Source organism: Panthera uncia, chromosome X, assembly GCF_023721935.1.
Source record: "Panthera uncia isolate 11264 chromosome X, Puncia_PCG_1.0, whole genome shotgun sequence".
In the NCBI taxonomy this organism is placed as follows: domain Eukaryota; kingdom Metazoa; phylum Chordata; class Mammalia; order Carnivora; family Felidae; genus Panthera; species Panthera uncia.
In genome coordinates this window covers 117,369,058-117,392,649 of record NC_064817.1, presented here as the reverse complement: position 1 = coordinate 117,392,649, position 23,592 = coordinate 117,369,058, and the positions used below count along the sequence as shown (strand labels likewise).

The 23,592-nt window shown below is 46.5% G+C and overlaps 1 protein-coding gene across 8 annotated transcripts in view; it reads right to left on the bottom strand.

The window, feature by feature from the left end:
- AFF2 (ALF transcription elongation factor 2) overlaps positions 1–23,592 on the bottom strand; it is a 454,063-nt gene that overhangs the window by 22,321 nt on the left and 408,150 nt on the right. For all 8 annotated transcript variants that reach the window (XM_049644415.1, XM_049644417.1, XM_049644419.1 and 5 more), the window contains 4 exons: positions 11,620–11,779; positions 8,927–9,955; positions 7,571–7,692; positions 3,528–3,750 (listed from right to left, as the gene is read on the bottom strand). In XM_049644415.1, the coding sequence (XP_049500372.1) occupies positions 3,528–3,750; positions 7,571–7,692; positions 8,927–9,955; positions 11,620–11,779 (1,534 nt within the window). The remainder of the gene's footprint in view (positions 1–3,527; positions 3,751–7,570; positions 7,693–8,926; positions 9,956–11,619; positions 11,780–23,592) is intronic.

Here is a 23,592-nt window from a genome sequence, read left to right as displayed (position 1 = left end):
CCTGGGGTAGGAATACTGGAACCAGTGTCTCCCGACCTTGCCTTCCATCTGAGCTGCTCTGCTCAATCAGCTTTATATACCGGAGTTCTGTAAATTCTTTCCTTTCAAAAAATGACAATGTTCCTAAAACTCTTTTGCAAAGAGCTTCAGAATAAAATGAATTTCACAGTTGTATCTCATCTTTAATTTCTTCCTCTTCATTGCCCTTATCCAATCAATTCCAAAGTCCTATTCATTCCATCTCCTCAGTGTTTCCCAAGTCTGTCCCTCCCTCCTCTGAAGCCTCAAAGTGCAGGTCCTCGTGGCTTCTGACTGAGACCATCAGCCTCCTGGTTGGACCCCTGACCTCTGAGCTAGCCTCCCCAATCCACTCTCAATCTGCTGCCGGCCAGCCGGCGCTCCTTACGCAAAGCTCCAATGCATTTCACTGCCTCGCATCCAAATGCGAACCCAAGGCTGAGCTCCTTTGCTGGCATGTAAGGTCCTCCCAGATCTGGCTTCAGCTTTTCACTCTATCTCCCACTACTCATTCCCATGGAACTTCCGCCAGACTGAACACATCTCACTTTCTTCACTGTCCTGTTTTGGTTCATGTGTAGTCTTATAGTTGAAAGAACCTCCCCTTTGTTACTTTTTTTTTTTTTTGCCTTATGATAATTTACTTTTTAATTTTAAAAAATTGTGGTAAAACACATGACTGGCTTATTTCACCTAGCATAACATCCTCAAGGCTCATCCCTATTGTAGCATGTGTCAGAATTTCCTTCCCTTTTAAGGCTGAATAATATTCCATTGTATGGACAGATCCCATTTTGTTTATCTGCTTCCCTTCATTTCTAAACCGTACTCATCTACAAAGGTGCAGCTCAACAAATGCCTTCTCCTCCAAGAAAACCACCTCCTGTCTACAGCCAAAAGTGCTTTAATCCTCCTTGGTCCCTTTAGAGATCTGAAGTCTGTCTCAATCCCTTCTCTATTACACCAATCACCACAGCCATTTTATATTCTAGCTCTTTGAGCACATGTTTCATTGCTTCCCTTACACTGAGAGCTCTCTGAACACTGGAGCCATCTCTGATTTATGACATGGCTATCGTACCCCATACCCCCTGCCCCACAGCCTTGTGCTCCCAGTAATTTGCTGAGTGCATGAATGCATACCTGCCTTAGTCAAAAGGCAAAAGGTCACCTTAAAAATATAAGTCAGTATGCCTGGGTGGCTCTGTCTGTTAAGCGTCCAACTTTGGCTCAGGTCACGATCTCACGGTTCATGAGTTCGAGCCACGCGTCAGGCTCGCTGCTGTCAGCTCAGAGCCTGCTTTGGATCCTCTGCCTCCCTCTCTCTCTACCTCTCTCTCTCTCTCTCCCCCTCTCTCCGTCTGTCTCAAAAATAATTAAAAAAATTAAAAAATTAAAAATAGAAGCCAAATGTGAACATTTCTTATGTCCATGAAAGTGTATCTTTTCTACTTGATCCAGGATCTTCTAATTATCAAAAATTCTTACCGCCAAGAGCTTGCTGAGATGAATTTAATGAGAGCTACACATCTAAAAATTGTTATGATGGATAGGGAGAAAGTAGTTGACAAATCATCATGGATTTTATTCAACCCAAACACATAAAAAAATCGGAGCTTTCTAAAACTCCTAAGCCAACTCCATGTTTCTACTGCCAAAGCCAGATGGCCCAGACCAAACAGTGGAGTCAGCCCAAGACGGTCCCACTCATCTCTACGGCCAAGATATGTGACAAGAACTCTGAAGCACCACATCCAACTGCACACATGGCGTTGATGTCAGTCCTGGCACGTTGGACTGGAAATGGCTTCATTCAGCCATGATCATGTAAGTTACATAAACATGTCCTCTGTCCATGCTCAGCCATCCACTGACTCAATAAATAAGCCTTCATGCAAATGTGGAATACAGGGGACGCAGAGAGCACAAAACTGAAAACACGTTGGGAGCTGGAAGAAGCCCTATAGATCATCTAGTCAAATGCACTCACTTTATGGACTCTAGAGGTTTCATAATTTGCCCAACGCCACAGAAAACCCACTGCAGTTTTAGCACTATGAACCAAGTATCTTAACTCCTAGGCTAGGGCAAAAATATACTAGTATTCTGGCTTTGAAGCCATTCTCAAAGAGAACGAATGGCCAAAGAAGAGGCAATGGGTAGTCAGTCATGGGAGACTATCATGGGACACTCCAGTGATTTTCTTAAGAAGGACAATCCATTTCTAGGTGAAGAAGTAACCATACTTATCAGGTTTCCCTAGCTGCTTTTAGTTCTTGTAGAAATGACTTTGCAGATTCTTGTGAGCGGTACCATTGTCACAACCACAACTGTATCAAGCACCTGATTCTTTGTGCCGATATACCAGGCCCTGTACAAAGACAGCTGCCTACATAAGGTGTGAAAAATAGGATAGTATAATTATTGTTGAGACTAGATGGCTTATTTCTAACAAAGTCAGCAGTTTTAAATGTGAATACAAATATTACGTTGGTGTGTGTGCACACACGCAAATTTCATATGGAAAAGGACTATTTTATAACAACAATTTCTCTATACCGGCGAAGATATTTGCCCAGATACATATGCCATGGCAGCCATCTCAGATGACGGAGGACTCTATGTCGGGGTCCTTCAAGCTCAGAGGCCTCATGGCTTTTTGTGGGAGTGGTAAACGGGCACTTCTGGTTCAGCGTCCACCAGGCTGGCATCAAGACATTCGAAAGCTCATTGATTTTCACGTAACTACGTTTTTATATTACACTGAAAGGAGACTAGATGCATATGGATGCTACATCTGCACATACATGGAAAAGCAGATGCACTGGTCGTTAATATTCACTGATGACACTACTGTTTGTGGCTTCTGTGCTTCAGGTACGTATACCTGAGACAGATGGAAAGACTGGGCGGATGTGAAAAGTGATACAGAGTCTCAATTTTCTATGCTAATGGAGCAGCCGTGCAGAAAATCCAAAGGGCTGGATAATCCTTTGGCTGGGCTTAGAACCACAATTGTGTGATTTTTAGCAACAGATTCATCTTTTAAATTCCATCCTTTACAGCCACTATTTTAAGCATAATTCACCCATACTAAGCTGGGTGATGGGAAGATGTAACTGAGGGTTCCAGCCCCAGTTCAGTGACCTTGGGCAATCCCACCCCATCCACGTGTTCACTAAATGATCGGTGCCTACCCCGTGCCAGATGCTGTGATCAGTATTTTGGAAGCTTCCCACTGCCAAGACATGAAAGCATTGGACCAAAGGATATCCAAGGCCCCGAGTCTCTGCATAATAATCTGTTTGGTTAAGTAAGACTGGAATGAAAAATTCATCCTACGTTAGAATAACCAAGATCTGAAATAACGGAGAGTTTGTGTGTTTCTGCACACACACGCTTGTATCTTCTGCCTCTTCCGCCCATCCCCCCATGGTCACGTCCAGTTAGATAAGCTGGGTCAACTTGTTTCTACCCGATGATTCTAATATTTCTTCCAAGATGCTTACATTTACGGATATCCCTTTGAAAGTAGCACAGAATTTGCCTTCACTCCTCTTAGGCTTGGTAGAGGTGATCTGTCCAATCACAGGGATGTTTTTGTCTTGACCAAAGGGACCACTGGTGCCACTGATGTTTCTACGGTGTGGAGGATCCTCTGGCAGTGGGGAAAGTGGCGGAGGAAACAGCTTTTCTTCTTTCCTTCTATTTGCTCTCCTGGATGAATTGTTCCTGTGTAAACAAAAAGTATAGGGTGTCATAAAGTTTTGTCTCTCTATTGTGGCTTTTCCCATGCTGCTGGTACTTTCGACTTAAGTGATATTTTAGTTGATGGTCTTTTGCCTATGGTGAAGAGTATATATATAAAAATGCACATAGACATAGATATCTATAGAGAGATATAACTATAAATAAATGCAAATGTATGTATCCAAGAATAAACACATGTCTTTGAAGCAGAGCTCCATGAAAAATGTAAATGTCTAATGGAGGGTGCTACAGTGTGATATTTGCAACCTTTCAAGATTCCTCTTAATTAGATTTTTATGGAAAATCCAATGCAGACTTTAATCCCGTCATTTTTTAGGATGGTTCCTACTTATTTTGCCCCAGGACTTAACTGCATAATCACACAATGAATGGTACAATAAACAATTAGTGGGGGGATATCTTCTTAAGAAATAGCATGCTTTTACATTACTTAGCTATCAATAACACGCTAAATACTTCTGTGACACGTTGCACACTGTACGTTCACAATGTTCTGTGCCCATTCTGAGGCGTAAGAAGCCCCTGACCTTAAGCTGTTATACTGGAGTTCTGATGTGCTCCACTTTCCAGAACCCATTTGAAAACTATTTTGTCATATCGCCACAAGACATCTGTAGTTCTAGAAGTACTCCTGTGCTTTCAGACTGATTTATCTGCCCATTAAATGGGCACCATCAAACAGACAGAGACTTCAAATAAAACAGAACTAAAACCTTATGCTAGCTGCTTAACATGGTAATTGGGTCATGGATTTTCATTTTAGTTACTGTCTTAGCCTAATCAATGAAGATTACTTGAATTTTAATCTTTTCTTAGACAACTAATATTGCACTGTGCAGCCATTTACTTTCCATGATTATTGACTACAATTTTCAATAGCAAATTAAGTCAACGACAATTTATGTTTTCCTCTTGGTCAATTTCAGTCAGTGTCTAGAAATATAGATTTACAATATCTCAAGGCAACAAATCAAAGATGAACAAGCATTCAAGTGGTTTGATTTCCCGCAATGGTAGCAGTCAACGCCGTCTGCTCATTCCACTTCCACTGTGTCGCCCACATTTGCCAACTGTAATAATATTTGCCATCTCTTCCAACTTTTGTTTCATAAATGTGGCCCTATGTCAATTTTTGTCAAGCAGCAACAGTTCTAAAAACATAACTGCTTCTGCCATTACATCAATTAGTTAAAATGAACTAAAAAAATATTTGCCAGTGGATTTTACAAATTGTTTTGACGTGGAGAACCATTTTCGGATAGCTGTGATGTCTGATTAAAACAATGGTGAACATATGGATTCAGACTCCTGTCCACGAGGAAGCTCCACAAACATCAGGCCACCCTAAGTGTAATCAATATGGAGGCATCGGACTTCCGGGTATTTGTATGGAGGGATGTTAAGCATCGCCATGGCATCTATGGTGGGGGGGGGTGAATGGTTTGTTAGCCACAGCCACTTCTCCACTACTTGAGCTGCCTGAGAAGGTAGTGAGGACTTCAGGGGGCAAAGCTGTTCCCTAGAAGCATTGGATTTGCCAGTGGCTACTACAGTCGGGCTAGGCCTTCCCATCTGCCACTGTATACAGGATGCCGCACACAGGCCAGCACACTCTGTGCAGTGGACATTGGTCACCTGGGCCCCTTTCCATGCGTTTGCTAGTGAGCTACAACCATGGGGCCTTTAATAACTTCCTTGGTGAAGGCTACCCAGAGAGCATGTTCTACAGATACGCTCTGTCACCATTATGGCGTCTTACTACGAGAACAGTTTTTGCCACTTTGGGCACCTCTTCGTGTATGGCAGAGGAAGCCAGCAGACAAGAGATGTGTGTCCCCACCACCACTCAGTGCTTCAGAGGTCCTGATGATGGTTCAAGCTCCTGAGGAGGTGTGGGATGCGGAGTGCGGGCGGGGCTTTGCAGGGTCCTCCTGCTGGACAACAGGAACCACAGCTGTCATGGTCTGGTGTGGCATTCTTGGCTAGGTTTAGAACATTCATTTAGAAAAGTGAACGCTGTCTCATAGAAATTTCCAAGGATTGGGTTTGCAGGGTCGACAAGGCACAAGGAGTGGACAGAGCAGACATGGATTTGTTTGATGAGCCTAAGAACCTGCTTCGGGCCCCTCCTGAATGAGAAATGCTACTAGGTAAACACTGCTTTCCTAACGACTACAAAAGCAGAAAGACCGTAAAGACCATGAGTTAGAAACACCATTTTATGAAGAACCAATTCAGATTATGGCACATTTACTGAATAGTTGGTCATCAATCTTCCACGACATGGGAGAAATAACAGGTCACTGGGCTGCTTAGGGAGACTGGCATCAGAGACTGATGGTTGTGGCAACGCCTCCTGCCTTTTCCTGGTGCCTTCAAGTGGCCTGAACTGGTCAAAGCCTGGGAACTGGGAAGGTAGTGCCACCCACTGACGCCATTTTAGTCCATCCTCTAGGAAAGGAGAAGGGCCATGGAAGGACCATGTTTGACCACTGGGGAAGTGAGCCACAGGCCTGGCTCACTCTGTGGTGAAGGGGTCAGCTTGCCCCATTGCAGGGGCTGCCAGTTCTGAGAAAGCCAAATATGCAACGGGATGTTTCAGAGCGAAGTTATACCCGGGATACACAGGCACCACACAAAGCGCTATGGAGCCTCTGGCAGAGGGGCAGTTCAGGGCCCAAATCTTATTATACCAGGTGGGTAGCGTGGTAATTGGCTTTTTCCTACCTCTCATCTCAAAACAACAAGGATCTAAGCAAATATAAGCTGAAAACTTATTTCCGACATCTTACGTGTGGCTGATTGATGCCATATCACTGATGTTAAACAGTAATCTGTGAAATCAATTGTTAGCAGCAGTAAGCCAGATTGCCTCTCTGCTCTGGGCTGCTAATAGGCTCCAAAACTGGTCCTTGATGGAAGTAATCTCTAATGTTGAATGAATTTATGGCAATAATTATCCAGACGGAATGGTTCCAGTAGCTGACGTGACTGTTAGTTAAGTGATATTTACAAGATGGAAGAACTCGGTCCCAACACTTGGTAGCAACAGAGGGGGGATCTTGTCTGAGGAAGGCTGGGGCCATTTGAGTGAGGGGACAAGGGGACCTCACGCCTGACTCTGGCCCTTTGGTGCAAAGAGGGAGAGGTGGAAGGGGCGCCAGCCGGTTGGAATGAACATACGTATCTTCAGCTGGCTTTCCCTGACACACAACTGCCCCTCATCTCCCTGGCCTCCTCAAACGTGTCATGTCCCCGGCCTCCGAGGAGTTCAGGAGGTACCTACTAGTCCTCAAGCTCTGTATTAAGGTTAAGTAATGGCACCAGCGACGAAGCAGCATCGGGGGCATCCTGTTAAGGCCAAGGGGTTGTTTTCATCACTATCAAAACTAGAAGTGTCCTAGAAGCAGGTGATCTGCTTCAAGTGATGGGTGCTTCTTGATTCTGTCCCTTTTTAATTCATTTACTCCTTTTACTCTTCCCTTAGTGCTGAAAGTTCACTTTGGTCCTCCACATGAGTTAGAGTAAAGAAACACGGCTAGAAAGCTCATGGAGTCCCCCCAAATGTGGCAGCCTGTATTCCCCCCCTTTACACCACCCTCGTTAGACCGGTGGCCAGGGACAGCTGTCAGGACTGGACTGAGCAACTTCTGTTTTCTTACTTACCATCCCTCTGAAACCGGACCGCCACCGTCCCCCACCCCCAACAAAAGGCTTCAGTCGACGTTTCTAAAGAATCTGAACAATCGAGGTGTCATACAAAGACAGGGTAACCACTCACTCTTTAGTGTTGGGAGGCTTGTGGGGTGGGGCTGGTGAGATGCATGGGGGCAGCAGGCAGATAGCGGCGGCCTCCTCCAGACGTGGCTTCTTCTCAGGGATTTTCTCTGCAATTTCCGTTGGCTTTAATGGGAAGAAAAATACAGTGTTTGAAATACATGGCACATGCAGACATTTAAAACGCACGAGCGAGGGAGACAGTTTGCTTCTATTTTAACTTCTAGATTAGCCAGGGGAGTTAAACGCACATCTCTGATCAGAAAGGAAAGCAATCGGCCTTGCCTAGCTTACTTCCTACCAAGAAGTTGGCATTTCAGTAAGCTGAGCTGCGACGTGACCCTCTGATTAAAGATTGGGTGGCAGAGGAATCTCCTACCAAAAGCAAAGAGAATCTATAATTTTCAGACCCTGGCTGCACTGCCGTCATCCCTAGGAGTGGGGAAACGGTGACAGGGCAAGAGCCCCAGACTTTCTGTGGCAGCCATTAAAAGTAATACTACCCAAATATCACGATGAGATGGTGTTACTCTAAAAAACTACCCTGAGATCTGGAGGTACAACAGAATGAGCCTATGAGATACAAATTCACTTGCCTAAAGGTATTTGAAATGGAAGAGGCCAGTTTGGGTTTTCCCTTCTGATGATAGTTTTTTTTGTTTTTTTGTTTTTTTTTTAAATAATTTCTACACCCAACGTGGGGCTTGAACTCATGAGCCCGAGATTAAGAGTTGCATGCTCTACTGGTTGAGAAAGCCAGGCATCCCTCTCCTTCTGATGATAATTTGTAGCACTGGAATTCAGCCCTAACCTCTCGCAGGTGAGGTTTCCACAAGTCAGGCCAACCACACAGGTCGGGGGACCCAGCGGGCTGGGTAGACTGTGTGTCGGCTAGGAACCCGGGTCATCAAAGTATCACCCAGGTGCGGGGATGCTGATGTGTGTCTGGGGAAATTCACAAGGCCCAGAGAATGCATTTTTGACCTTAGGAGCACTTGGGTGCCCGGCTGCTGCCAGGGTGGGGACTGTGGCATGTGGACATGAAAGCAGGAGTCGCTTAAGGAGCCCATCCCAGGGACTGGCTACCTGGGGCAAGGCAACGGCCTTCATGGTCTTTCCTACACATCATAATCCTTCGTGAACCGTATCGGATACTCTTCACACTGGCTGCCAAACCCGGACCGTTCCTAACACATCCTCCCCGGTCATGTCAAATACTTCCCCGTGGAAAGCAGCATTGCCTTCCCCAAAGACTGCAATGCACTGCCATGAGCCTCCTTGCAAATGGGACTCCAGATCAAGTTCGCCAACACACAGCCACTGCTCATGCTCACTCGGCAGGCCACCGGGGACAGCTTACCTTGTGCTTACGCTTGCCCTTAGGGGCGGGTTTTTCCACAGCCGCAGCAGCGGTCTGGCGCTTAGGCTTCGGCGCAGTCTCCTTGGGGTCTGGCTTGGCTGGTGCTGCTTGCAGTGCGTTGTGACCGGGTACTCTAGACAGCAGGTCAAGGTCAATCTTCACCCAGAGATTTTTCAGATTCTCGTGATCTCGTAGAGGTGACAGAAGCTCCGTTTGCATGACAGGGATGGGCGAAAAAGCTGGTTCCTCACTATTGACGGATATGTTGCTGCTGCTGCTGCTGCTGCTGCTGCTGCTGGTACTGCTGACCAAGGTGCTGAGGGTCAGGCTGGCACCACAGGTTTCCTTCGATTTGGCAGAATTGCCCCCGGGAGCAATGCAAGGAGGCAGGACTTTGATCTGCAGGGTCTCTTCCTGATCTGTGTTGGAATCAGATGTAGATGAATCCGTTTCGATGAATTCCCGGGACTTTGGCACGATCTTGCCAGGCCCTCTGTACTTCTTTTTCTCGGCGGCCAAGGGAATGTTTGGCCTTGGTTCCTTCCTAGGGACTGGTTTGTGGGCAGATGGTTTGTTGCGGCCTCTTGGTGGATCAGGAAGCTCCACGCTTTCTTTTTCTTTGGGGGTGCTGCTGGTAATATTTGGTTTGGGCCAGGTAAACTCGTCAATGCTGGTGTTCTTCTCGACTTTTTTGGGCTGTTTTTTTCCAATTGTCCTTTGGGAAGCTGTCTCAATAGTTGTTGACAACTTATGCTTCAAAGCCTTTGTTTCTGGAGTTTTCTGGGTAGGCCGTGGACGGGCTTTCTCCCTGATAAGACTGAGGAGAGGCCTCTCTTTGGGTTCAGCCAGGACCTGGCTGGGGTTTGTCTTCACTTTGATCTGGACTTCCATTGGCTGGATGATTGGAGGAGGCACAGAAACCGTCTCCATGGGCGTTTCATTTTGGCCACAAATAAACGACTTGTTCTGGGAAGTCACTTTGTTAAGCCATTTATCCAACTGCCACTTGTTGGTTGAGGGCGGCTCAGGCTGCGGATGAGAAGCGACAGCAAGAAAGAATTTCACCTCTTGGAAGAATCTGGACGGACACTCGGTACGCCGAGTGCATTTAGAAACACACATGGAATCCACACTAATCAAATTACCCAGGTAGACAAAGACTCCACAACCCAGCCCCGATCTGCTTATGTCAACAAATGTCTACTCCTCTTCTGAAAACATTCTCCACTCTGGCCAGGAAGGAAAGAATTCTTCACAGAGGGTTTTTCCAGAGAGTGGGCAGGGAGGCATGGCAGGGAAACCTGTTCCCCAAATCCTTTGGTGGGACTCATTGCCCAACCTCTCACCAGGAGGCAGAGGTAATGATCTTGGGTCCTGAAGACCCATGCAAGCGTGCCTCACATGTAATTCAAAAGGAAAGGCTTCCTCTCTGCCAAAGTGCCAGTGCCTCCTATATGATGCTGCAGTTCACTGCAAAAAGAACAAGCCTTTTCTCTTTTTACTGAAGGATGAAAAGATCTGACTTCCAAAAAAGAAAAAACACTGCATTTTTGTCAGTGTATGGGCAATAACCAATTTATGGGGACATGCATGCAGGCATTAGCGTCCGCTGTTAAGCCATGGAAATGACGCGTACAATTCAGGTGCTTGATTCCCCACTCTGAATTCTGCCTGTTGAACTAAAAGAGCCATCATTTTTATTAGAACTGCTCTTCTTCTGAAAGCCGTCAGCTGAGGCTTATGGCACCAGCCAAGAGAGGGCGACAGAATTAAAAACACTTGAGTAGCTGGGATTCCAACCCGCACAGGGCAATGGCAGGGAAGGGTCGGGGAAATCGTATCGGCTGCCACTGTTGGTTAAGGGCATGAGCTCTGGCAGGTGCACAGAGCCCGATTTCGGTCCTGAGTCTCCCAGTGTCCACCTGGGAGATGCTGGGAAAGTTCTCTCTCAATCTCTCAGAACCTTATTCTTTATTCTATAAAATGGGGATAAGGATAGCAAGGACCCCAGAGAATTGTTCTGAGGATAACGTGAAAAAGAGCAGGTCAAGGGCTTCTCAAGGAGCCCGGCACATGGTCCACGTTCAGATTATTACAAACGAGTGTCCACAGAGCCCTGGACGGACCTGCTTGCTGTACGAGGCGCAGGCTTGGGGGAACTGAGGGGTTATTCTGGACTCAGAGACGAAGGGAGGGGAAGAGCACATTTTTTATTTCAAAAGTATAATTTTGGTATTTTATGGAGCTGTGTTAAATGTGTTCATGAATTATTATCAAACACACTTGGAGGCTGCAAATTGAAATTAAAAAAAAAAAATCCATCACATTTCTTGGGTCTTACTTGCCAAGTAGCAATTCAGCACTTCAACCTGGAGTAAGGGGTGGTGTCCCCACGACCAGAAGTGGGTGTTGACTGGTTCTCTCAAAAGAGAAGTTGCTATCCCAGGTATCACTCTTCCAGATTTTACACATGACGAGGCTTGAGGCTCAGACAAGCTAAGGGAGTCACAGGGCAAGAAATGTCTTTCTTGAAGGGACTGTGCATACACACGTTTTCGAGGGAAAAAACGATGTCAAATACCCAAATACCTTCCTGAAGTATTCATCGTGCCGACAGCGTGTGTGCGTGTGTGCGCGTGTGTGTGCATGGGTGACAGGGAAATCATGGTCGCGGCCCTGGACGCTTCACCCACCTCTGGCGTGGCCGCACGAGGCGCTTCATTGGACTCGCTGTCAGTGGTGCTGCTTTCAGTGTCAGAGTCTGACTCGGAGCTGCTCTCAGAGTCACTGGAGCTGCCGGAGCCCCCGCCGGCTTGCACCGCAGGTGGGGGCTGAGGAGTGGCCAAGAGCGGGCTGAAAGAAAAATGACATCATCCGCTGCCTCATTTAGTCTCGAATCAGCGGGCAACGAGCACCCCCGCGGCCACGTTCGGTATAAGGACCCACGATCTGCTGGATACAGGCAGAATGGAGCCCACCGTCCCATTCCACACGTGGGAAACGTGAGGCTCGGGAGGCCCCGTGAGCGGCCAGAGGTCAAACGTGCGGCCAAGTTCCTCGGGTTCCGTCACACTGCCTCCCCTCTCAGGAAGGCCTTGCCTCCCGCATTCCACGTGAAAACTTTAGACCAAGGTCGCATGCCTTCCCGACACAGATACACATACCACATGCCGCACGCAGCCTTAAATTCTTAATGGTCCCATGTTGTTTTTAGTTGAGATAATTTTTCATTTCCGGGTGCCATCTCGTTCAGAAACCCAGAGGTTTGTCAAGGGGCTGTGATCTCAGTTATACACATGGTATAGTTAGTTCTCTCGCCGAGGATGAGTGAATTCAAGCCCCATCTGAATCGGAGGAAACTGAGGTCCAGAGGGAGGGAGGCTTGCCTCTGCCCGCCCCCCCCCCCCCCCCCCCCCCCGCCCCGCAAAGGGGGGGGGGCGGCGGCGGGGGGGGGGGGGGGGGGGGGCGTCCCCCCCCCCCCCCCCCCCCCCCCAGCGAGTTGGACAAGTAAGGGGAGAACGCCAAGGGCAGGGACTGTGGGAAGCATCTTCCCTGCCAGGTGCCCGGCACCCGGCACCCAGGTGACCGGAGTCCCCATTTCTCGGCCGCCTCCATCCCAATATTTGTAAACTCTTTGTGAGACTCTTACCGGGAGGTTATGGTCATAAAGGACCGAGCAAGTCTAATGACGGATTTCAAATTTGTACAGCTGACCAAGCAAAGCATTTGAAAATTGATACCATTCACCACTCTGCCTTTAATGCTAATCAACAGTCTTCCTTACTAATCGTTTGCTCCCCGTGCTCGTAACAAATCAGCCTCTGCTGCCGCTTGGCATGTTGGGCTCTGTCACTGCCCCCTGCCCTCCGGCTCAGTGTCACAAGTGGGGCTGTAACCTCAGGAAGTTGGAAGGGCTCTCACCTTCCCATCTCATGAGCCCAATACCCTCTTTGCAGGGAAGTTTCATCATGGTGACGCCGGGGCTGGGGGCCAGAGCAGTGTCACTGCCGGGCCGGCGGGCCGGCCCACCCATCGGCCGGGGCTCACGGCCGCTCATGCTCCCAGCTCCTGGCCCGGCTCTCCCCCCTCAGTTCAGTCAGGAGAGTCCAGTCCTAGTCCCGGAGGGCATCTCGTCCTGTGGTCCCACCTTCAAACTGGAGCAAGAAGGACCCCAAGGACCCCTCTGCCCAAGACTGCTTGCCTGCCCCCATCTGCCCCCCTCAGCAGTGGCTATTTTTTTCTCCATACTCAGCCGCTGATTGGGAAGGAACAGGATCCCTTTTAAGCCAGCATGGGCCCCTTGTCAGTCACTATCCCGTGCAGAGAGCCTTTTCATTCCATGTACCTTGCCTCCCTAAAGACTGCCCCTTTAATCTCCCAGGTAGGTATTTTCTTTCATATAGCAAAGCTCATTTTAAAATGCTATCTGCTAAGTAAATGCTATCCGAAAGTACATTTCTCTGCCAAACACACCAAGAGATTAGGGGAAGCAGAGGAAATAGGGGACTGTATCTCCTGGGAAGGTGCACGCACGTGTGTGTGTGTGTGTGTGTGTGTGTGTGTGCATGTGTGTGTGTCCTGGACCGCGGGGGCAGGGACCTACAACTCTCCTTAATGGCAGTAAAAACTCTGTATTTATGCAAAGCACCCTCTAAATCTAATCAATTGCTTTTGTCTTTGGTTACTAAATAAAGGCCGAGGGAACAGATTTAATGAGACCAGTCCAACCGTTATGCTAACTTGGCCTTGATTCCCCCCAAGTAAAGTTTTAAGTCCAGCACAGAGCATCCACTGGCCTGAGCTGACTGGCTGCTGGACTGCGATAAAATCGACCTCATACTCATGATTTGCAAGTGAAAAGTGGTCACCTAGTTTTCTTTCATAGCTGCATTCATTTCTGCATTCTCATAAGACTCAGGCCATCCTAGCATTACCAAACTTGACTCTAGATTTACTTTGGAATATTTCTGGATAGCGTTTCCATTTACTGGATTATTCTCGAGCAACTGCTGTAAGAAACAAAACAATCCCAGGGATTATTCCCTTACAACCAAATGCATTGAGGTGATATACACAAGGCACAGATGTTTTATTTACCAGAATAAACTTATTCATCAGTTACATCACAGTCAAGCTTCATGGACTTAGTTGGAAACTTGTATGTGTGCATTTGTACACAGTTGTTCCTTATCCACAGCACTTTGAAGGGGAGAAGAATTCTGATGTTCAGATTTTTTAAATTTTGATGTGAATATACCATATATATCATATATATGTATATATATAGTGTGTGTATGTATATATATGTATATGTGTGAATATATATATGTATGGATGTGTGTGTATATACGTATATTACCTCAAGTGGGATCTGGGGAAGCACCCTTTCATAAAACTCAAAAACTCATTAATATTGTTACCGTAACATCATCAGTTAAGAGGAATAAAGACTTTAAATAAATATCTGCACATCAGTTGAGGTTGGGCTCTGCCGTGAAGTGAGTTTGTCTCAAAGTTACTGAAAATGAAAGCTCTTAGGACTTTTTCAATTTCAGAATTTTGATTAAGGGATTGTGGATATGGACAGAAACCACATATGAAAAACTGACTCTAACTATTTGTCTAAGTTAAGTATAGATAGATAGAGACATGAAATAAAGACCGTTTCAAACCTCAGAGTAACCTTGATTGAGACCCAATAAAATGAGACCGGAAATTATTTTCCCTAAGACTTCTTACAGCTAAATCTATTGCTGTGTCCTCAGGAAGGACCCCATGGCCAGTCAATATTGACAATGACCCCTTAAAGGAAAGTAGTGTAGAAAGAACAGGAAGAGGTTCACCAGCTTTTCAGATCCACACTGACGAACATGGATACGTAGGGGTGAGAGGGAAAGTGGACTTGAATTCAGAGAGGACACAAAGAGGACTCAAACTGGGGGTGAAGGACTGGAGCATCTTAATGAGAAAGAATTGCTTTCTCTGGGCAGTTGCACGGTTGGAAACAGGGAGAGCCAGTGATCGTGGGAGGGAATAACAGTCGTTTAAAATGGAAGCAAAACTGCGCTCCCCAGTACCTTCTTATGCCTCTATTATCTACCTGCTGTTCCCAGGCTTGCTGGAGAATCTGGCTGCACCCCGCTTGCTGAGGAACGCAAGCCACGTATTTGAGTGTATCTGACCCTCACTTCCTCTGGGCCCACCTAGCACCGAGCTGGAGCAGCTCCCGGGAACAAAAAATGAATACAAAACCGAAACACCGTCTTCACAAGCAGTACAAACATCAATAACAGAATGACTGGCCTAGGGCCACATTCTTGTCTGGAATCCACGGTGGAACTTTCAACTTGGCAAATCATCACAGGTCTCCGCTGAAACCCGTTAGCTGTGCAGCTAGTTAAAGTCCCCCTTCTGCTACATTTATTTTCAGACATCGCCAGTTTATTTTCCAAATGTATATTAAAGTGGCTACGAGTGAAGCTAGCGCATGCCATACTTGATTCTGCCTAGGAGATGGACTAATGTGCGGTTTACACATTCTTCATTTGCCAAACTGTACTAGAATTATTTCCCACACACCATTTCCTCTCGTATTTTACTAAACTGCTTTTTAAAAGAACGCTAGTGGTTACGACAAAGATAATGTGTTATACTAAAAATCATTAACATTCGATGTATTAAACGGTCTAAACTCCCGAGTCTGTAAATATTAAAACTGTGCTCTTGGACTTCACCCCGATGTAATAAAACTTCTCAAAGGACCCACATTTGTAACAACTTCAAAGTCAGCTGCTCAACCTTTCCAGAGATCAGATTCTGCTATTGTGTTCATCAGGGTAAGAAGCCTTCATTGAGTAGGTGAGGCCTCATTTTAACCCCAACCCCATTTGATAGGTCTTTGTGGTTGCAGGCCAGACGGAGTGAAAAGGGGCTGGCTTGGCAAGTCAAAGACCCTAGTGGGGAAATGCAGGGTTAGGGAGAGGGATCAGAGAGTAGGCCAGTGGGACAGAAGTCCAGGGGGCATTGACGATGCCTTCTCCGGGCAGGGTTGGCGCTGGTGTGGAAGGCTTGAGCATCCCAGAGGAGAAAGACGGGTTGTAAGTGCAAGTCCAAGTACCTTAATCTCTAGACATGACAGTCTCTCTATGCTTACGCTGACCAGGCCTTTTCTGCAATAAAGGACTCAGGTCACCATACCATAAGATAGTTCGAAAGCCATAGGAAGGAACTGGGGGTACTTTGCCTGGAGAAGACTCGGGGGCAGGGAGGAGGGTGTTCCTATGACGAGTCTTCAAAACCCCGGAAGGTCTGTCCTGTGTGAAAGGGGGTGGGCTTGTTCTGAGGGCCAAGGTAAAACCAGGACCAATGAGCTGGACATCCGGTCTGGAAGATTTCACCTCAACGTCAGGGAAGACTTTTAAAAACCTATACCTGGGGCTGTAGGTCAGGGGCGCCTGGGTGGTGACAGTTACGTGTCCTACTCTTGATTTTGGTTCAGGTCCTGATCTCACAGGCTTGCGAGACCACGAGCCCTGTGTCGGGCTCTGCACTGGCAGCGGAGGAGCCTGCTCGGGATTGGCTCTCTCTTTCTCCCTCTGCCCCTCCCCTGCTCATGCTCTCTCTGTCTCAAAATAAATAAATAAACTTAAAAAAATCTACAGCTGGTCACAGAGAGAAGCCAAGGCTTTGTAGGCCCGCGAGCTCAAGACCTTTAGATGACCAGATAGCTGGCAACAGAGAACATGGTAGAAAGATTTCTATCATGGGTCCCAAGTGGGCTTGGATGATCTTTAAGGTGTTCTCCAACTCAAAGATTCTGATCCTTATGAAAGTACAGTGTATAGGGAATTTTATGGGGGACTTTTTAGGACCATAGACGAAGTGTGTGAGGAGATGTCTGCACAATCCAATGTGCTCCTTAAGGCTGCTCTTGGCAACACTTTATCAGTCACCGAGCTCTTGTGTGAGCCTTAAAGGATTAAGGCTGCATTTCTGTGGGGCTAGTTTATAAATCAGACTTTTCACTAATTCAGATTAACAGCTCCCAGAAAGCCAAACATCTGCATCAGTACTGATTCTAATCCTAATTTAACTGTAAATTCCTTCCTCAGGAGAGAAACAGGGATGATGAATTGGCCATTCTATTCAATCAAGCTGTGTGGGCATCAAAAAAGAAAGGTTCCAGAACGGAAGACAACTTTTTAGTGGGAGACGTACATGGGAAGGGTCCGACAAGCAAGGGTCTGACCAGGTACCGGTCTTGGCAACATATTTCACAAGGCCCAGAATGTGCCCGAGGCAAGTAGCAGGAGGTGTTTGACGGGGAGTCCTGTATTATTAAACCCTTGTCTTTAGTTGAGACTTGTATGAATTTCAGCAACATGACCCCTTTCCAGTTTTACAGGGTTCAAACGTCTGTCTACCAGATGATTTGAAATGCTTCCATATTTGACGTCATCATCAAGTTGCAAAGGGATAGCCCTGGGGCAAAGGAGTATATGCAGAGGCATAATACATAAAACAGATAAAGGCAGAGTTGCCCTGGTGGAAACAGGAATAGGGTAGATAGTAGGGAGAGGGTGTTCCCAGTAGTGTGTCCTCTTCTCTGGGGTGGGTGGCCCCCAAACACAGTTTGAAAGTAAAATGCTTCACACCCCAACATTATCACCAGCAACTCAGGATCAAGCATCTTTTGTGGTAATGGACTGATGCTGTTGATGAGCGCACAGAGAATCACCGTCCAGCTCTAATTCAGGCCACACCAGAGTTCGTCTTTGCCCAACGTGTGCACACTGGGTGTTGCCCTTTTGTCCGATCCTGGTGTTACTGAACGTGACATTGTTCAAAGCCCTGACCGACTGATGAGAGCTGTGGTTGGCCAAATAATGACTCCCCTAACCGTGTCCACGTCCTAATCCCTAGAACCTGTGACTATGGTACCTCATGTGGCAAAAGGGATTTTGCAGATCTGAAGAAATTCAGGATTTGAGATGGGGAGACGATCCTGGCCTGGATAATCTGGGTGGCCCCCATGTAATTGCAGGGTCTCTAGGAGGCAGAGCTCGGTGTCAGGAAGGCACTAGTAGATTAGTGCCACAGCAATGGGTGATGAACTTCTGGAGAAGCTGTGAGTCGATCATTTGGAACTTTCATAAGGAGTGGAAATGCCTATTTGTCCTAACTTACCCGACACCTACTTCCTTTCTGAGGTGATGATACTGATGAGTGATTTTGCCAATGGCTTCTCATAATTACATTTGATTTGCAGCCGGTATGGTTTGGCTAGCCTTTCTTTTTTTTTTTTTAATTTGTTTTTAATGTTTATTCATTTTTTGATAGACAGAGACAGAGCATGAGTGGGGGAGGGGCAGAGAGAGAGGGAGACACAGAATCCAAAGCAAGTTCCAGGCTCTGAACTGACAGCACAGAGCCCGACGTGGGACTCGAACTCACAGACCATGAGATCATGACCTGAACCGAAGTCTGACGCTTAACCGACTCAGCCACCCAGGCACCCCTGTTTGGTTAGCCTTTCTGGGGACTGACCAGACCCAGGCCCTTGTCTTCTTTTCCTGCTTATGGCCTGTCTCCATTTTCAGGCTATTTCACACATTGAAATAGCTACATTTCCTCTACTGCTCTGTTTTTGTTTTTAATTTTAAAGATCTAATAGGCTGGTAAGTTTCATGAATCAGGGAGCATCTCATCTAGCCAACAGACAGTTCCCTCCCCTACTGGTTTTAAAGAAGTAGTTTTAGTCTAGTGGGAAGAGCGTGGGATTGGAAGTCAGAGGATCTCTTGAATGTCACCTTGGATACTTTATTATTGTGTGATCTTAGACTAAGCACTTAACATAGGGTCTCAGATCCTTTGCCTGTAAAATGGGTCTACTATATCACAGGCAGCGAGAGGACCAAGTGAGCACATTTAGTTGAGGTTTCTCAAGCTTTAGCGTATGCACGAATCACTGGGAGACTCATTAATGTGCAGACTTGAATTAGCTAGGCCCCGATGGGGCCTGAGTTCCGCATTTTTACTACACTCCCAGGTGATGACGATATTTCTGATCGGTGGGCTGCACAGAGAGGAGCGAGCCTAAAACCTACATGGGCTACTCAGACATAAGCTGCTGGGGCAAAACATAAGTTGGTGGATTCGAAACTGAGGGAAAAATCACCATTTGGAGGTCACCTGTGGATTTTAAATGTCCATAACTATCATGTCCTCCGTCAGCAACAGATAAATTTGACCACCTTATGCCACTTTAAATCTAACCTGGTCAAGTTTAAGTTCAAATTCTATCAAGTTCATTTGGGCAACTGGGCCCGAAGAGTTTTTCTCAGATTCCTTCTGATAGGCTTACAACCATCCTGAGGGCTACCTGCCCGCGCCACTAGGTGGCCAAATGCACGATTGTTTCCTCTGAGTGTGGCATACGGATCACTGCGAGGCTCAAAAGGCGGCTTGCCACTATCCTCGCCGAGCGTTAGGGAGGTATTGCATTGCACGGATGGTCATCGCTGGGCCCCCACTTTCACGACCGTCCTGTGAGGTAGACCCTCTTACGACTTCCATTTTATAGCTGACAACACTGAGACTGAGTACCAAACAATGGCAAGGTGAAAACTAGTTTTAAGGATATTATGGGACACAATTCAATGTGCAGCTTCAAAGAAATGAAAGAAAGCCAAAAAGCAAGGCATCTGGCTTCTGCCTAACGCAGCCCAAGGTGCGACAGCACTGCGGAGGGTGCCAGCATGCTCCCAGGAAGGCTGGTCAATGCTGGCTAATGGGCCAGCTATGTCTCGAGAGCATCACACTCCGCATTTGGGAGAATACACCGATATTTAAAATTTTCTGGAAATAATTAAAAACCACACAGACTTCTCCACTAGCAGTCGGAGCTGCTTCAATCAAACAGCTAAACAGGTGGGAAAAAACCATACACAGCCGAGTATTTTTGTCCCTTTTGCCTTTAAAGTACGTTTTTTAAAAAATGGGAGCGAGGGAGAGAGCAAAGGCAGGCAAGTGGACGTGAACGCTGCCTCCCTTGAGCCCTGGTCTCCAAGCAAAGCAGAGAAGGAATGATTGGCAGTTCGCATTCATAAGGATCCCAGAGACGGCCAGATGCTAGGAATCTCTAACAAGGTCGAAGCCTTCCAACAAAGAATTCCATCAGTCACAAATTGTAGGTGAAGCAGGGTATGTGCCCTGACCGGGTGACCCAAACCCAGAAGCTGCTTCCACGCAGGGATCTCTTCCCTGTATCCACAGAACTGGTCTGGAGATGGGCAGCAGAGCCTGGGCAGTAGGCAAGCTGAATATTCTAGGAGAGGACAAAGCAGGCTGGAGATAGGGGCGGAGCAGCTCAACACGAGCCCCTGCCTCTTGATTTGGGAAGTGGGCATCCCTCTTCCAGTGTCCCCCTAGACTCCATTTCTTCTTTGACGTCTCTCAATGCCAATCTCCTTATCAGTACTGTCTGCTCCCCTTCATGTCTGATTTGTTACTTGATGTATCACAGACACTTGATTTAGAGGGTAAGCTTCTAAGGCCAGAGGCTTCATCACACACACACACACACACACACACACACACACACACACTATAAAATGCTTCATGCACCTAAGACACCCTAGAGTAAAGCCCTGAAGAAATCTTCTCTGTAGATTTCTGCGAAGACGGTCCCTGGGTGTATCCACGGCCTACCGTCTATGTCCCTATGGTCCCAAAAGGATACTGTCATCATTGGATCAACAAGACCAAAATAGTTTTTAAGTGCAGGGCACTTGATAATGTTCCAGCATCTTCACCCCCATGACCTCATTTCGTTGCTATAAGAACACTGAGCGGGGTGTATGTGGACCAGGTATCCTCCCCATTTTGCCCACAAAGCTCCAGGACCTCGCAGCCAAAGTTGTGTGGTTGGGATCCGAGGGGGGGCTTCACCAGGCTATTGTGACTATTTGGGCAATGGCAAGTGTGCCTGAGCAAACGAAAGGAATCATGGATCCACTACAGAACCCACTGTCGTCATCATATCGAAAAGCGACAGGGACGCAGAATTAATGCCAAAGGTGTTCCTCAAGGGACCAAATGAGACAGTCTGCAAGAATGTGACGTTGAAAGCACTGAAGGCCATCAACGCTTTATGCCAGGAAAACCTTGCTCCATTTGACTCCAATGACAAACCTCCTGGAGCCTAGCAGATGACTCTTTCACATACATGAAGAGTTTGTGAAGACCAACTAGGGAACATTTATTTTTTTTTAATGTTTATTTATTTTTAGGGGGGGAGGAGAAGAGAGAGAGAGGGAGACACAGAATCTGAAGCAGGCTCCGGGCTCCGAGCCGTCAGCACAGAGCCTGATGTGGGGCTCGAACCCACGAACCGTGAGATCACGACCTGAGCCAAAGTCGGATGCTTAACCGACTGAGCCACCCAGGCGCCCCAGTAGGGGAAATTTCAATGCCTTTTATGTTTCACATCCTTGTGTTTTTTCAAAAATTGTATTTGTTTTTAAATAGATAATAAACATGAAATTGATTTCAAAAGATACTGAAAGGGATACAATGAAAAGTAGATCTTCTGACCTTCTACTGTCCCATCACCCCGTTTTCCAAAGTTTTTCACTGTTGCCATTTCTTAGGATTCTTCCAATAACACCCTCTACATTTATGAATACTGGTATGTGTGCTTTTAAAATAAAAAATTTTAATTATAAAGGTAATAACCATCCTGTATGTGGGATGGCAGGGAATTCAATGAATGGCATTCAAAGCCACACACATAATTTCTAAAATAAAACTCATACAGTGTCCTTACTAAAAGTGCCTGCATAACGGTGCCTGGCACATATCACAAACACCAGCATTAAGACACTCGAGTGAATAGCAGAACTTACAACTTGCAAAACTGCAGCGTGTTACCCTACCGCAAGGAAGAGGCGGGAACATAACACATAACCATGAGGAACGGAAGCCACTCAGACAGCCCTTCTGGGTGGGACGAGGCTGCAAGTTCCAAATCAGGAAACAGTCACTGATCTTCCTCCACCGTGACACTTCTTAAAGATGTGGTCGACACAGGCTGGTTCTGCATCCTCGCTCCTAGAAACTTCTATAAGCCCAGTAATCAGGCTCTGTAACTCTTTGACCTACCAAAACTGCTTTCAGTGGCGACCACCGACCCCCGTCCTGCCCACTTCCCATCGCAAACCAGGTGTTCTCTCCTCACTCTCCTTGACCTTGCTCCCTGTTGGACCAAAAGCTTTGACTTCTTTGGCACTTGGTCCCAGGGACCACATACAACATGAGAGCTCTTGGTTTTAGAGTTCACAGCGACTCCCTCACGGCTAGATGTGCTCTTCTCCACAGGATTTGCCAAGATGTGTCCACTGCCCACCCTACCTTGGTTCCGGTTCTTATTCTAGTCCCAGCACATCTGCTACCGTTGTCCCCTCCGTCCTCCCGCACTTCCTCCCATGCCTTTGCTTAGCCTGTTTATTCTGTCTAGAACGAGACTTCTTCCTCCCTCTTCTGTTTGCTGAAATCTTTATCTTTTAAGCTCAAATTCAAATAAAATAAGGTCTTCTCCAATGACTTTAATTCTCCTTGATACCTACCTGTTCTGATTTCTTTTCACCAACTGCATCACTGTTTATTACTTAATTATTCTCAAATTATTTCATCGGGCTAACCCTTTTGCCCACCCAACTAAATTGCGCACTTCTTGACGGCAGGTGCCAGATTGTGTAGTCGTTCTGTGTATCCCAAGGTGCCCGGCGTAACAACTTGTGTGCAATGTTCTCGTTATGAAAAAAACACTCCAAATGGCTCATAGTGAACAGAAAATCAGTGCAGACAAGGTCACGTGGGAAAGAACAATACTTAACCTGAAATGTCTCTGTACTGCGGACTCTCAACAGAAGGCAATACTTAGGCGGGCCCGTGCAACACCAGAACATCCTGGATCAGAAGTTCGTGTGATGAAAATGATTAGGCAAACGGGTTGCCTAATGATAGATTTGTAACCTTTCAGCTGGTTGGATGGATGCTATTCCCTCACAGTGCCTGCCTCTCTTTTCAGCTTCAGTTCCATGGCAAGATGCAACTTCCCTGGATGGACATTTTTAACGTAATTGGTATTTAGAGCAACAGCGTCGATGGGTTGCAGAGTGCACGTATGTGCATGAACATAGGAAATAAATGGTGTGGCCCTGACTGAAAATGAGTGCTACACATACACACAGGCCTCCCTGTTCTTAATTAAAATGACGATTCCATTATTCCGATTTGTGTGAAATGTGAGCTACTCTCGTCATATCATTTTGATACATTAACCAGCCCAGTGTACATTGGGCTTGATATTAACTCCCTTTCGACTTGATGGTTTTTCTAGTGGCATAATTAATTTCCTCATGGAAGAAAAAATATTCAATCAATTTGGGATTAAATATGAGGTGGAAGGACTTTCACAAAAGATAGAACTAAATCTCCTAGCCCACATGCCTTGCTAATTATGACACACTCACATTAAGAACAAGAAGGTGTTCCCTTCCCATGATAAATGGGCCTGAAAATCCTCCCCAGCGTTTACTATAAATCACAAAGACCATTAATAAACAGGCAGGAAAAAAACGACAGATCTTACAAGAATTCACTCC